Genomic DNA, 13,612 nt, shown 5'->3' on the forward strand with positions numbered 1-13,612 from the left:
CATTACGCGACTGCGCCTCAGCGAGCGGCTTCCGCGGGGGAGCGCGGCCTTCGCCCCTGGAAGCCGCTCGCCCTTCGGTTTTCCCGCCTAACGCCGGGCCTCTGAAAGTCACTACTCAGCGTTTTCGCCTGAGGAAACTCCACTTTCCCCTCATGATTTTTTTTTCTTTAAAGCCCCCCCCCCAAGATAATTTTCTCTGTCCCAACCTGCCGCAGCGCTTAAAACCTCAGGGATTTTCAGGTAATGATGCACAATAGAGACAAGACACGGGGTGTTTCCCCTCATGTGTCTTCTCCCTGCCCCAAACACTCCTTTAACAGAAACACCGCGGTGTTTTCCCTTCTCTTACCAGAAGCTAATGCCCAGCACCACCCATCTTTCAACCTCAAAAGCCTTTACCGTTGTACAAACAATTCTACAGTCGTGTTAAACTTCAAACAGGAGAGGTTCCAGACTGGACATTAGGAAAAAATTTTTCACAGAAAGAGTGGTCAGAGAGTGGAATAGGCTGCCCAGGGAGGGGGTGGAGTCACCAGCCCTGGATGTGTTTAAGGGTCGTTTGGATGAGATGTTGGGGGGTGTGGTGTAGGGGAGAACTTTGTAGAGTCGGGCTGATGGTTGGACTCGCTGATCCCAAGGGTCTTTTCCAACCTGAATGATTCTGTGTTTTGTTTTCCAGTGATGCAGGTGGTGGATGCGAATGGGCATTTTCAGCGCTAGGATTTGTAACTTAAAAGCATTCTCTAGGGAGCCACAGGTAGGTTGCGCAGCTGTAGGGCACGTCTTTGTTTTAAACACCAGTGGGCATGGTCAGGAAAAACCTACACCTGCAGCTCTCTGAAAAAGTAAATTGAACTTTGGGAGAGTGAAACTGGTGGAAAGTCTACTTTTTAAGTTTGAAAGGTATCTCTGAAGCTCAAGAGTGTGAAGGCTTCGTTTATCACCACAGCGATCTGATCGAGTTCCTTTTTGTTTGAAAGCTTGGCTGGGTGGCAGCTGAGCCAGCTGTGGAGTTGTGCTCTGTTCGCATTTACTTAGGATGGAAAAGCCTCCATCTTGAGATGAAGAAGCATCTCGTGGGATGGGATGCCTCACTTGGGACAGAGAAGCCTTTCTGTCCTGAAAGCCTATGAGTCCTCTGGACATGCTGGTGCTCCTCAGAACTGTCAGTGTGCACAGTAGAACTTTCTGTCACCGATAGCGCACATTATGGGGTTTGCTCCTCATTCCGTACTGTACTTTCACCTGCATCACGGCCTCCTGTTTTCCTGTCCACTAGCTCTGGTTTTCCCCTCCTCTGCAGCCTGGTGCACCAGCTCGCTCAGCTCCACCTCCACCTTCCTTACTCACTGCCTGGTACGCTGCCTTCATCTTTCCGCATGCTATCAGGCTCCTTTCTTATTGCAGTTTCTTTGCTTCTTTCCTAGCAGCTTTAATTCTGACAGTGGCTCCTTGCTTTTATTTTCCTTGCTGCAATATTGGCCCCTAGTCAAAGCAGCATGGCCGGTAGTGATCGCCAAGTTTCTGTGCAAGGCGTTCATGCTGTTGCAGTGAAGGGGAATATATGGTCCTTAACAGTTGAAGAAAATAAAAGATCCTGATAATAAACCGGCATGTTACAACTTTAATGGGATAAAAATAAATCACGCGCTGCACTGGTAATGGATCTGTAGTCATCCAGGTTTAAAATAACTAGATATTATTAGATAGATATTAAAATAACTAGATATTGTCCATGGTGTTCACGCTTTACACCTTCTTCAGCATTAATAGTGTCAGCTACCTCATATGGCAGGAAAAACACAGGTAGCCCAGACACCTTCTGGCTACTCTGCGAAACATTTGTTTGCTAAACAGTTACTGGCAGTCTGTGAAAAAAAAAGTCTCTTTTTAATATGAAGGCTGTTTACCCTTCATGGTTTTGGTGCACCGTTTTAGAATTATATTGCTAATTTTTAACCTCAAACATGACAAGCAGCATGACTTTGGAAAAGTAGTGATGCTTTATGATATATAAGGGCAATGCACCAACATCCTTCTGTACTGTTGAACTGCTGGAGTTTCCGAGATTGGTGAATTCCTTGCAGGACAAGTGGGGACGTCTGCCAGCCGAGCGCCGTGGCTTTGGAGAAGCCGATGGGGAAGGCGAAAGGGAGATCAGGGTGTACAGCGGGAGTTGTCCGTCCCCGTGTTGGAGCGGGGACAGCGTGCAGCTGGCCAGCAAACGAAACAGCTCCTCCAGTGTGATAACTCTTTCCACAAGTTCAGCGTTCAGCTTGCTGTGGAATTAATTATTCATTAGCCGACAGTTATCCCCCTTTCTGCCGCACCCCAGCTGACAGTTTCAGACGTGTATGATTCATTTCTACTCTCGGTTGTCCTGGTCTAAACACAGAGCCTGAAACCCGTGGGCTCGCTCCAAGGGCTAGGCAGGCTGCACACCTGAGAGGGTAGCAAAATTCAATTAAACCATTTCTTTTGATTCTTTAAATAGAAGAGCATTAAGGCTTCCCCCCGCCGCCATGTAGGTTTGGGGGGGGGGGGGGTGGGGGTGTTTGTTTTGTTAGACCTTGTGAGTTATTGAAGCAACTTTTAAAAATCTGCAGCCAGCACCCCTTGGTCCTGCCCCGTGACACCCCTGACTACCAACAGCTTGCCTGTACCCAACAACTGCAAAAACAGGAGTGCTGTTTTTCCAAGATGAATGAATATATGGTGTATTTTACAACTAGGAAGCTGTTGTTTCCATCTCTAGCATCCCTCTCTTAGTTAAATCGGTGGCAGTCAGGTTTAATCTGTGTTGTACTGCTGCTTTTTTCCGTGCTAACGCTGGGCTGCCTGTGGCTGCTGGAAGCTTTCTAAGCAGCACTCAAATCGGCGCGGTTTTATTGTGATGATTTCTTCCTGGAAATTCAAAAAACACCTTTTTCAGGCTGTGTACATTTGTTCCAAGCAACCGTAAGGCAGACAGCGGGGCGCCCCGGTGTTCCTGTGCTGCAGAAGCGGGGGGATTTCACCAGTGAGGGGAAAATACTTCTACCCGGAAGAAACCCAGATGTGTGGAGAAGACAGACAGGATACGCGGCTTACAAATTTTAACTGCTAGGATCATATGAAAACACACAAAAGAATACATTTTTGCTCAGCTGTATTTATTTGAAAGACTTTGCGCTTTTTATTAACAGCTTAGATGAAAACTCACATGCTTCTATCTGATTTTGAACGCTTGGACAAGATAATTCAATTAAACAGAATTTTAAAAGCCCTGCCCACGCATTAGATACGTAAAAGCCAACGTTCACGTCTAACACGCAGATTACCTGGTCTGTCCGTCGAAGGCAGGCTCCTGACAAACGCCGAGGCCGCAACCACGCGCTGCCGGGCCCGGAGCGATGCCAGCAAGGCCTGGGCCCAGCCGATGGCCACCTCCGCTCTGGCAGCAGCCGGCCCAAGGCCCGGGAGAGGGGCTGCGGCACAGGGATCCTGGCAGCACGGTGCCCTCATGGGCCCAGCAGAACCCCGCGCTGCCGTATCGTGCTTGAAAGGGCAGAACTTCCAGGGACTGGGATGATTGCAGCACCTCTGTTAGGGTGCTGGTTCCTGTTACTCTTTGGAAGAGGTAGCGTGGGACTCTCTGCTGGGGGTAGCATCTTTCAGTGGTTTCTTGTTTTCGAGATACTATAAACAGTATTTCATTTTCTTTTAATTATTCAATCCTTAATACCTCCCATCATTCTGATCCTTGTTTCTGTCTAGGAACCAATTTTAAATTAAGATGAGATCATACTGAGGACCAGATCCAAAGACCATTAACGTTCATGAGAATCCTTCAACTGAGCAGTTGGCTGAAAGTATTTTACTTCTCGATGGAATAGTGAGATACTGTATGTATTTATGTACTTCTGAGCTGCAGCTATTTAAGAGCAGATAGATTTAAAAATAAACATCATTCATTTCACAGACCAGATGCATCTCCTTCTTCAGAATCTCATTAATTTTTACTAAATATGCTAACACGTGAAGCTGCTGCCAAAAGCTATCCGCAAACAATAAAAATACCACAACGCTCTGCACGGTTTTCTAAGTGACTCTTCTGAGCTTTTTTCCAATCTGGAGTGCAGAATACAAAGAGACTTAAAAGACTTTTAAACGGTTTGTAGTTTTTTTCATTTATTGTAGAAAAGTTATTGTAATGCAGTTCATTTTTGTACATCTAAATTCCATAAAACAAGTCCATAGAAATGAGGATACTATCAGCATGCAGTCTGCATTTTCTTTTTAAATGATTCTGATCACAAAAATAACAACACTTTTTTTTTTTTTTGTTTCCTTTGAAAGCCACTAAAAGCAGAGGGAGAGCAAAGCATGCAACACTGTACACATTTGCATAGTATATTTTACCCAGCATGCCTTGTAGAATGCTACACATACAGTATCTATAGAAGTAGAAACAGAAAGGGGCAAATCAGCAGAAAACACAAATTTGTGGGAAGTTTTTTTTTTTTAGTAAAGGCAGTAATGTCTTTACCAGCGTGACTCTGAACTGGCTCCCAGTGAGGCTGGGGGTAACACTGCCAAGCTATCACCGGGAACCAGTCTGGGTGAGAAACAGAGTTTTTCAGGGATCTGAGAAGCCCAAGGTCCATAGTTTGCAGTTTGAATGACCGTTTTCATCTTCTTTCTTCTCCCCTCTATTTCTCACGCATACGTAACATTGCATTTTGCTTGATTCTCTTCCTATGCTGTTCTTGTACAACCTCTCCCCGACTTTCTCTGCACAGAAAAGAACCGGGCGGGTTTCAAACATAAATACACCTTGGGCCTAATTAGCCTGCCTTCCTTAAGCTGACTTCCCTTGAGGCTGTAAATTCCCAGCAGTATCAGTGGAAGTTTGGGGTGTTACGTCCTTCTCTCCCCCACCTCCCCATCCCCACACACGACAGCAAGGAGCTCCGCACCCCCAAGAACTTACTAATCGGGAGGATTTCATTCCCGACCTTGGGCTACTGGTGTTTTCGCAGTGTAGTCATCAGTCGTATGTCAAAATGTATATATTGGCCAAAATTAGAAGTTATTAATGTAATTTCAGCTTTGAGGAGGAAATTAGCAGAAATGAACGCAGCGGACTTTCTCATTTTGAAAGGTTCTTTTTGTTTTCATTAATTAATATGGAAGGAATACAAGTTCGTGTAAAAACAATCACATATGCAAAATGCAAAGCTTAGAAATAAACTGAAGTATCAGCAAGTTAAACTGATTGAAAATGCAATAAATCCACTGATGCGGGATCAAAAAATCTACCCTTTGTTTTCAAAAATACAATGCCAAATGCCATAGTGGAATTACTGTAAATTTGTGCTATTACAAATGTGCTTCTTCTTCCTTGCTCTGTTTTTACATCATTGGCAAAATATATTATTCTGTACTGTACAATATATTTTCTCACTAGAGTGATTTTCTACTGCTTATACAGAGTAGAATGAATACCAAAGGGGGCTGTGGCGTTAAATTTAATTACATTTTGTTTTTCAGGACATATTGATAAGGCATATGATAATCAGTATGTGACGTTTCTGGTCAGACCTTGCGGCTACTGCCTTTCGGAGAAGGCAGGGATAAACGCTGCGCCCAGGAGCAGGTGTCTGTAGGATCTACTCCAGGTAGTAACTCACTGCCAAGAAATGTGAGGGGAAAAGGGGAGTCTACTGAACAGCACTGAGACCAAGGCAAAGCTGCTCCCAGTGTCACCACCTTCAAAGGAATCACGGAATGACACACTCTCACGAGCAGTTTAAAGTGATTTCTACCCTCTCCCCAAATTCTCTATGTGGATTCAATTGTACAATATTTCTCTTGACTTCTTAAACGGACTCCACAAAGAATAAGAGATCTTAACACAAATTTCAATACTAAGTAGCATTTTCAGCTCTTTCTCCAAGTTAATTCCTTGCATATATTTTACAACATTATTAAAATGTCCCTTTCTTTTTGAAGACCTACCTTTATTTTTCTATATAAAATAAATCAGATTTGAATAACAATCTAACAAAGGTTATCCAAACGACGACTCTTCAAATAACACCTCTTCTGGCATCATTTTAAAGATGGTGGGAACTTAATTCCCCCAGAGTTAAAACTGGCTATGTTACAGTATCTTGCAGTCATGTTACTCTTTGTTGAACTACTATTTGAAGGAATGAGGAGTAACTGCAACAAAACACGATAGCAGAACCCCAACTATCCAAACTTGGATTAATACCAACCGGGGTACTACAACGCAATTTTAAAATACATATTTTTAGGAGTGAAAACAGATTTGTATAAATGGTATTTTACAAAATACGCGTTTGATTTTTTTCTTTTGTGGTCTCCAATTATTTTTGCTTTAAAAAAAATTAAGACCATGGCATCACGGACAGGCTTCAGAAGCACAGAACTTGGAAAACAAAATCTAGCAGAGGACACATTTAATACATTCTTGAAGAAAAAATGACTAATGAAAGCCCTAACTTACCCAAATCAGTGATAGTATTAGCAATATTATTTTGAGAATGGTAATGTCAGAAAAGGTAGATCTTGGGATGTTTCAGAGAAGTCTACGGTACTAAGACCGAAGCGAATTCAGGAAATTTTCAGTCAGACTGAACTTGAGGTTACGGGCCTACGCACATCCAGAGGAACTACCATCATCTTGTTACTCCTACGGCTACCTTTCCTCTTTGTAATTTTCACTCTCTTAAGTACATACTAAACTTTGTTTTAAAAGCAAGGAGCACAAAAGATGAAATCCCCCAGCATCAACTTCAGAAGCAGCTTTCAAACCTGAAGAAAAACCCTGCAAAGCGTTTTTCTATTTGTGGCAAACCCGTCCCAGCGCTGCCTCCAATCCCACGCGCACTTACGTCATCGGGGTCCGTCACAGTTAAGTCGGAAAGACACGGTACGGGGAGCGGGCCGAGCGCCCAGCAGCTGAGGAACACTGCGAGTAGCAAGAGGTGACAGGGCTGCCTTTGGAAGCTGCTCTTGCTTATCAAGTACAAAATGGGGTGGGCACCTGATTTCCGTGGCAAGATGGTTTTTCAGCATAAAATCTAAGTGTCGGGCCATACTGCACCATCGATTCTCAAGCAGAGGAACTGATTTTTGCCAGGCTGACTGACTTACAAAATGATCATCTAATTTGGCCCATTGCTTATGAACTAAAATTTGATAAAGAGCAGCTAAAAAAACTGGCTATAGAACAGCTTTAGTTGCATTCCTTTAAACATAATTTCAGAATATTCTCATCATCAGTTGTGAGTTGCACATCCCATGGGATAAACGTTCATCTGTGGAACCGGTAAAAGAACCTGTACATCTGTTAAATACAACTTGCCAAAGTATTTTAAATTGAAATGTAACGATTAATTGTCTTTAAAGTGGCTTGAAGATTTTTAAAATACTTTGTTAATCCACTCACAAACATATGAATGCACTGACATATATTGTCTTTAGATATTGAGATTGTTGTTATCACCTTTATTGGCTAAATTGTCATTAATCCATAAGTGTCCTCATGAAAAACTCAGATAACAACAACAAAAAAACCCCCACTTTAAAAAAATCAATGTTGTTTATAAACATTTCTAAAATCCTCTGAATAAGCCAGAGCTTAGGAACAGAACTCTGATCTTTAATAATATTTTAATAACAAGAAGAAATGGTGCGAGGACTGGAAAATTCATCTTACTCATCTTCATTCAGGAATACATGAACTTCACAATTTTATATAGCGCCATTGCATAATAAATCACAATACAGCTGGCTAGCAGTGCTGAAGTTCTAATACAAATACTATGAGTTAACATGTCCTGATCAACAGTGCAGCTTTTACTGATTACTGTGTTTCCTAAAAATAATTTACTTTTTAAAATAGAGTTCCCATAGCTTCTATCTAGAATAAATTATAATCATCTATTAGCACGTTCGGTATATTTGTACTTAAAGATAGATCTATCTTCAAAGAATAAAAAACCAGCAAGCAAGGAGATCTGCTGGATCACTTATAACTGGTTCCTTATATTAAAATGGAATGGGCAGTGAGAGAGGAGAGGGTAAACTAATTATGTACGAAAGTAAACTTAAACCCACATAATAAAGAAACTCAATGGGTTCTTTCAAGACAATACAGGACTTCCCTCACAAGCTTGTTTTTATTAGAACAAAGAAAGTAGTTTTGGCACTTCAGATGCGGCAGGTGATGGAATTTGTGCACATGTGGTGTGTAGATCTTTCCCTTTACTAGCATGACATGGAAGACTTCAAAACAAGGCTCCAAAAGGCTCTAGAAATAAATGACATTTTTGTCTAGGAAATGATAAAGCAGTAACCTTGTTTACTAGAAAATATATGTAGGTGCTTCGCAGCTACCTGCCATTAAGATGCAAATATCTTCAAGCAGTTAAATGATCTGATCCCTAATGCTACTACAGAATAAAGATAAACAGCTGTCTAATCTAGGTTTATACATCTCAGTGCATCCTTTGCAATTAATACTTTAATGCACACAAACAAGAAACTTATTAAAGCTTATAGAAAAAACATTTTGCCTAACGCCTTCTTTCTCATGCAGGTATGTGTGCTGTACACGTAACAAAGGTTTGTAAAAATTCCTGGAGAATGCTCCACTGTGCTATAGCAGAAAATACGAGAGAAGGCAGCTGAAGCCACCGTTCCCAGACCAGATCTTGCCGTGCTCGCTCAGCCTAAATGCTCTTTTGGAATCTGCAGGCATTCAGCCTGAGAAAATCAAACAGGATCAGGTCTGTCATATCCGTTCTTAATTCTGTTACTCCAATGGATGCTGATACTTTCCTTTTTTTCTTGGTAACCGGCCCATTCAAATCATCTAGTGGTGTCGAAGGCTGCCTTTTAGGCAGTGAAGCTGTTTACAAAATTAATCATGCATTCGCAATCTTTTAATGCTGCGAGAGACGTACATCATTTTTGGTTGTACCAGGTATGAGATGAATTACTTTTCTCATTGTTAACATCAAGAAGATAACCAGACTCAACGGTGGTGGAAAATACCAGTGATCTTTGCTAACTGGTCCAGAAAGAAGAAGAAACTGTAATATTCAGGAAATTCATTTAGTGCTACATGCTTTTAACACCTACTTTTAGCAGGCTCAGGGAAGAAAATAAGCAAATATAAAAGTTAACGATCCTCATTTTTGAAAAAATAGTTTTGACATGAACCTGCATAAAAAAATGCGTGTTCAGCATAGTTCTGTCAATTTTAGAAAATGCATGCAGTGGGGAAATTCTGGGGTCTCTGCTTCAAGACATTAGTGGACTGTACAAAGCGGTCAATTATGGGAAATTTTTCAATCACATTGGATCTAAGGCTTCACTGATCACGTAAGACGTAAGGTCCAATCACATAAATTTATCTAGTTAAAGAAACTGAAGACTCAGTAGGTGTAAGGAAGTGATTGTTAGGAAGTAAGGCAGCAATTTCTCCAAAGATTTATCATAGTTCTCTGAATCAGAAATGTCAGCTCTACAACTTTACTGTGAGCAGAGTTTTTTTCTGATACTCCATTTTTATTGCAAGCTAATTCTGACCAATATGTGATTTTAAATGTTGATCATTTACAAATACTTAACCCCGCTCCCTCCCCTCAGATTTCATTACTGAAATTTCAACTGATCTTCTGGAGAGTTCTTGTGCGATGCTGGAATTTTCAGACATTCAAAGATGGATTTTGAAAGATGTAACATATAGGTAGGTACTCAGATGTACAGGAACGTAGGTGCCCTACCCACTGTGTAAGAAGAGTGTATTGTTTTCCGTTTAAAAAGGCAGAATACTAAAAATTGGAGAAAAAATATTATGTATCTATACACTGATGTTCCATTTTGGGACTACTAGCTGTATTCAGGTAAACAAGAGAAAAAAAAAAAAAAAGACTATCCTCAACCTCTAGCCATACAAACTGTTCTTAAGTTGGTTCATTTTCCTGTTTCTCTTTCCCCTTATCCTGTCATAGTTCATCATTGCTGACCGCAACAAAAATGTCAGTACTGGCTAAACTAAAGAAATCATTTTGCTGCAACATTCATGCCAGGTCTAAAAATAATTTCAAACTGGAAAGTATTTTGTAACTGCTGCAATAATTTGTGATATTTGGCACTCGCGATAGTTTACATTTGGTTTGTCTGAAAAAGCCATTCTGGAAATAAATAGTTAGAATAAATCCTTTTATTCTAACTTTAAACGTAAATTGAGCTTCCAGCAAACAAATACTGTAGCTGACTTTCTGGCTTCTAGTGGTTTGTAATTTTCAGATTTTTCATTTGTATTTTTTTTCAATTGATTGCAACATGCTCAAGTCGACTTTCCAGTCAATTCACCCAAATTCCAACAGGAATTGGTTTATAAATTGGTTCCAACTGGAACTGGTCATTTGGAATTTCCAGCACAGGAAATTATTTTATAAGTGCCTTGATAAGTACCCTAAATTACAAACGGATGTGTCTAATACCTAACGACAAGAAAAAGTATGGCTATAAATGCAAATGCTGTACTAAAAAAAAAATAATCCAAAACACAACCTATATGATCGGGCATAAACGTAAGGGCATGGTAACTTTTTTTTGCCCCCTACTTAACATCAAATGACAGCAGAGTGCAACTTCAGTATAACCGCGTTACATCTGCCAAATTAAGATGATTTTTTTTTTTTTTTCCTAGCTACGTTATGGCAAGTTATCAACTGATGAATCCTATTTTTCCCCAGGTTCTTGAACTCAAAGCCTATGTCGTGAGTCATGGCTATATCCTCCAGGGGATCCTCGGTTCCTATGGGGTTTGTAAGTGTCCTGGTATGAGTCAGAGTATTCTTCTTCCACTAGAGGATAGTGATCTCGGCTGTGTTGGGAACTGGAAGACAAGCGGTTCCTGCTCTTCCGAGCCCTTTCATTGTGATAATTTTCATCTGAGGTCATTAGACTTCGTCGCTCAATTGGAGAGTTCTCTGTAGAATGGCTGCTGTGCCTCATACGCTGGCTCTACGAGTGCCAAAGAATCCAAGCATTAATACAGGCAAAGAGGATTTGACATTTTTTAGCTTGTTTTGAGACTTATTCTGAGGTCTTTCAGAATCCATCCACTTTTGTGTTATTCATTTTAAATTAAAGTCTGTACGCTACAGGAATGGGTTACAAGAATAGTCTGGTTCCTAGAGCTGAAAGCAGACCAAACGCGGGATTACAACGTGTACCTCATGGTATTCACCTTGTTAAATATTACAGGCCCCTTAGCATGAAAAGTGAGCTGATGTATTCAGCATTTATCACTTTTCTCTGATCATGAACATAACATTCATGCTTCTACTCTGCTTAGAAAATTTTCAGCACTGATTTATGTGGTTTTAGAAAACATCTGAAGACGTTGGGGGTTTGTTTGGGGGGTTTACTTAAAAGGTGCAGCCCTGAGCCCTATTTAAAAACCTTCATATGACCAAACAGAGGATGAACTGCTAACCAGGCAGCTAAGGGCTGGCTAAAATGATTAGGTATTAACAAATTCTTTCAACTAAAACATAATAATATTTTAAATACGTTGACAGAAATTCCTTTTCTATGCTAATTTATTCATTAAAAGGTTTAGCCTTTGCTATCCTCACATTCCCATAACGACAATGTGCTACTTTTGTCACGTGAACAAAATTAGTTCACAATTTTTGCCGGTACACTGGCACAATGAGGAAATAGCCTAAAAAAATATTATTTTGTTTGCTGTTATCACACATTAAACCTCTCAAGGGTACAGCCAACCATACTCTGAGAACAAACTCGGTCAATCCTTTCCCTTCTCTAGATTGCACACCCAACGTCACTCTTCCTGTAACGGCCACGAGAGCGCTGCCGTGCGCGCACAGCACCGCCTGCTCCTCTCAGCCCTGAAATTCCAGCCGATGCTCGCTCTCTGCTAGCAAACCTTCCTCCTGCTGCAGCACCCTCTCTGCACAGCAACTGTGGAGCTGCATAATTTATAACAAGAGGCTTGTCTGCCCGGGGAAGGAGCTGCCCAGATGGGTATATACGTTTACAGCACAGCAGGTAGGATGTCGCGTCTCCTGCTGCGGATCGATGCTACCAAGGTTACTCGCCACGGAAAAGGGGCCCTCCTGCCACCCCCAGCAACTTCTACCACATTATCCCCAAGTCTTCCTTCTAGCATCGTGTTTTAGTAGTGATCATATGTCACAGATTTTCTTCATGAATTATATTTATTTGACCTAGGCACGCAATTTTGATATACAATCACCCAATCAACCGCAACTTTAACTTTCTGTGCTTATCCTCTGTCTCCCCTGTACTTATTTACCTCGCTGGCTGCAACCTGCTCCTTTCTGTGTAGTCATTCTGATCCCGCTATTTACCTCCCGAGAGGCGTAAGCGTGGCACAACACTGCTTACATGCTGGTCTGATGCCCCAAATAACTTTTGATCCCGCAGCGCAATTGGAATGATAAGCTGCACTACGTTTTCTGCAGTAATGGACTTAAAATGCAAATCCCCTGGAGCCTGAGAAACACATTGAACTTGAACTGTAAGTCCATTCACTGAAATCAGACTGAACTATGTAGGTTGAGAGCTAGCCAGCGATTAGCCACAAAGGCAAACGACTGGCCCCCAGGAGTCAGCAATGACAAAATTTCCTCCTCCTATTGAGGGCTGCAAACACACACAGATTAGATCGACATCTTCCCCTTTCAGGCAAGGTCACGACCAAGGACCCAACAGCCACCGGCTCTGGGGGGGGGTTCCACCCGCGGTGCGATGGGACAGAGCTGGAGCACGCTGTCCCTTGTGCCCTCTCTTTGACTCTTCTGTCTCTGCCATTTAACTTCACTCTGGTGACCTTCATGAAGCCCAACAGTTAAATCAGAAGTGTCAATTCTCTGTAAACTAAAGTCCAAGCCACAAGCCAATAAAAAAGGGCTACTCCTCAGCCCTGATTAGGTGAAGTACATACAGATTGTCCCAGCCAATATGTGTCATCCTCAGCTGTAACTGTTACTCAAGGCTCTGGGCTTTTGCTATTCAGTTCCCCGAGGTATCAGGCAAGGAGGAGTCACGAGGTCATAAGAAGTATAAATTCTTAACATATCATAAGCACCTAAGCTAGTTTAATTCCTAGGATTCGCACGAGCGCTTTATAATTACCACATCGTTACAGTTAAAACTGATGCAAATCCTTCCGAAGCCTTGAATGAGTATAAAACCTCTAGGTGGATAAGCACTTCAGATGATGCAAATCCTTACTGCCAGATAACCAGGTAAAATATCAGAACTCTTTAATGGGCCTGAACCCTTGGGTGGCACTGCAAGGCCAATCCTGCCCTCTCTAGTTGGGCGTCATTCGCTCCGGGAGAAATTTACCCCTCTGCAGAGAACTAGCACCATTCAAGTCCCACCTAAGCCTTCACAATTAGGGTGAAGTGGGGATTAAGTGATGCATACCTTCAGCCAGCCCACTGCACAGGGGTGATTTTCATCTTCAGTGTGAGTTTTCCCTAAGTAAATGGAGCAACATTTCACAGTTACTGCTGGTGTCCATTGA

The 13,612-nt window shown here is 41.8% G+C and overlaps 1 protein-coding gene and 1 long non-coding RNA gene across 6 annotated transcripts in view; one reads left to right on the top strand and one right to left on the bottom strand.

Moving 5' to 3' along the window:
* Nucleotides 1–13: 13 nt before the first annotated feature.
* On the top strand, nucleotides 14–13,573 carry LOC141945516 (uncharacterized). Its single transcript, XR_012629537.1, has 8 exons — nucleotides 14–240; nucleotides 680–757; nucleotides 3,757–3,884; nucleotides 5,533–5,660; nucleotides 8,612–8,801; nucleotides 9,667–9,766; nucleotides 10,782–10,854; nucleotides 11,864–13,573. It is a non-coding gene; the product is annotated as an uncharacterized LOC141945516 (long non-coding RNA).
* Nucleotides 4,144–13,612, bottom strand: part of CACNB4 (calcium voltage-gated channel auxiliary subunit beta 4) — a 113,720-nt gene continuing 104,251 nt past the window's right edge. For 3 of the 5 annotated variants that reach the window (XM_074873852.1, XM_074873853.1, XM_074873855.1), the window contains one exon: nucleotides 4,144–11,052. In XM_074873852.1, the coding sequence (XP_074729953.1) occupies nucleotides 10,792–11,052 (261 nt within the window). In that variant the 3' untranslated portion in view covers nucleotides 4,144–10,791. Of the gene's footprint in view, nucleotides 11,053–13,515; nucleotides 13,566–13,612 lie in introns of those variants that run through there. The other 2 variants (XR_012629536.1, XR_012629535.1) reach the window with 2 other exon arrangements.

This window comes from Strix uralensis, chromosome 6, assembly GCF_047716275.1.
Source record: "Strix uralensis isolate ZFMK-TIS-50842 chromosome 6, bStrUra1, whole genome shotgun sequence".
In the NCBI taxonomy this organism is placed as follows: Eukaryota; Metazoa; Chordata; class Aves; order Strigiformes; family Strigidae; genus Strix; species Strix uralensis.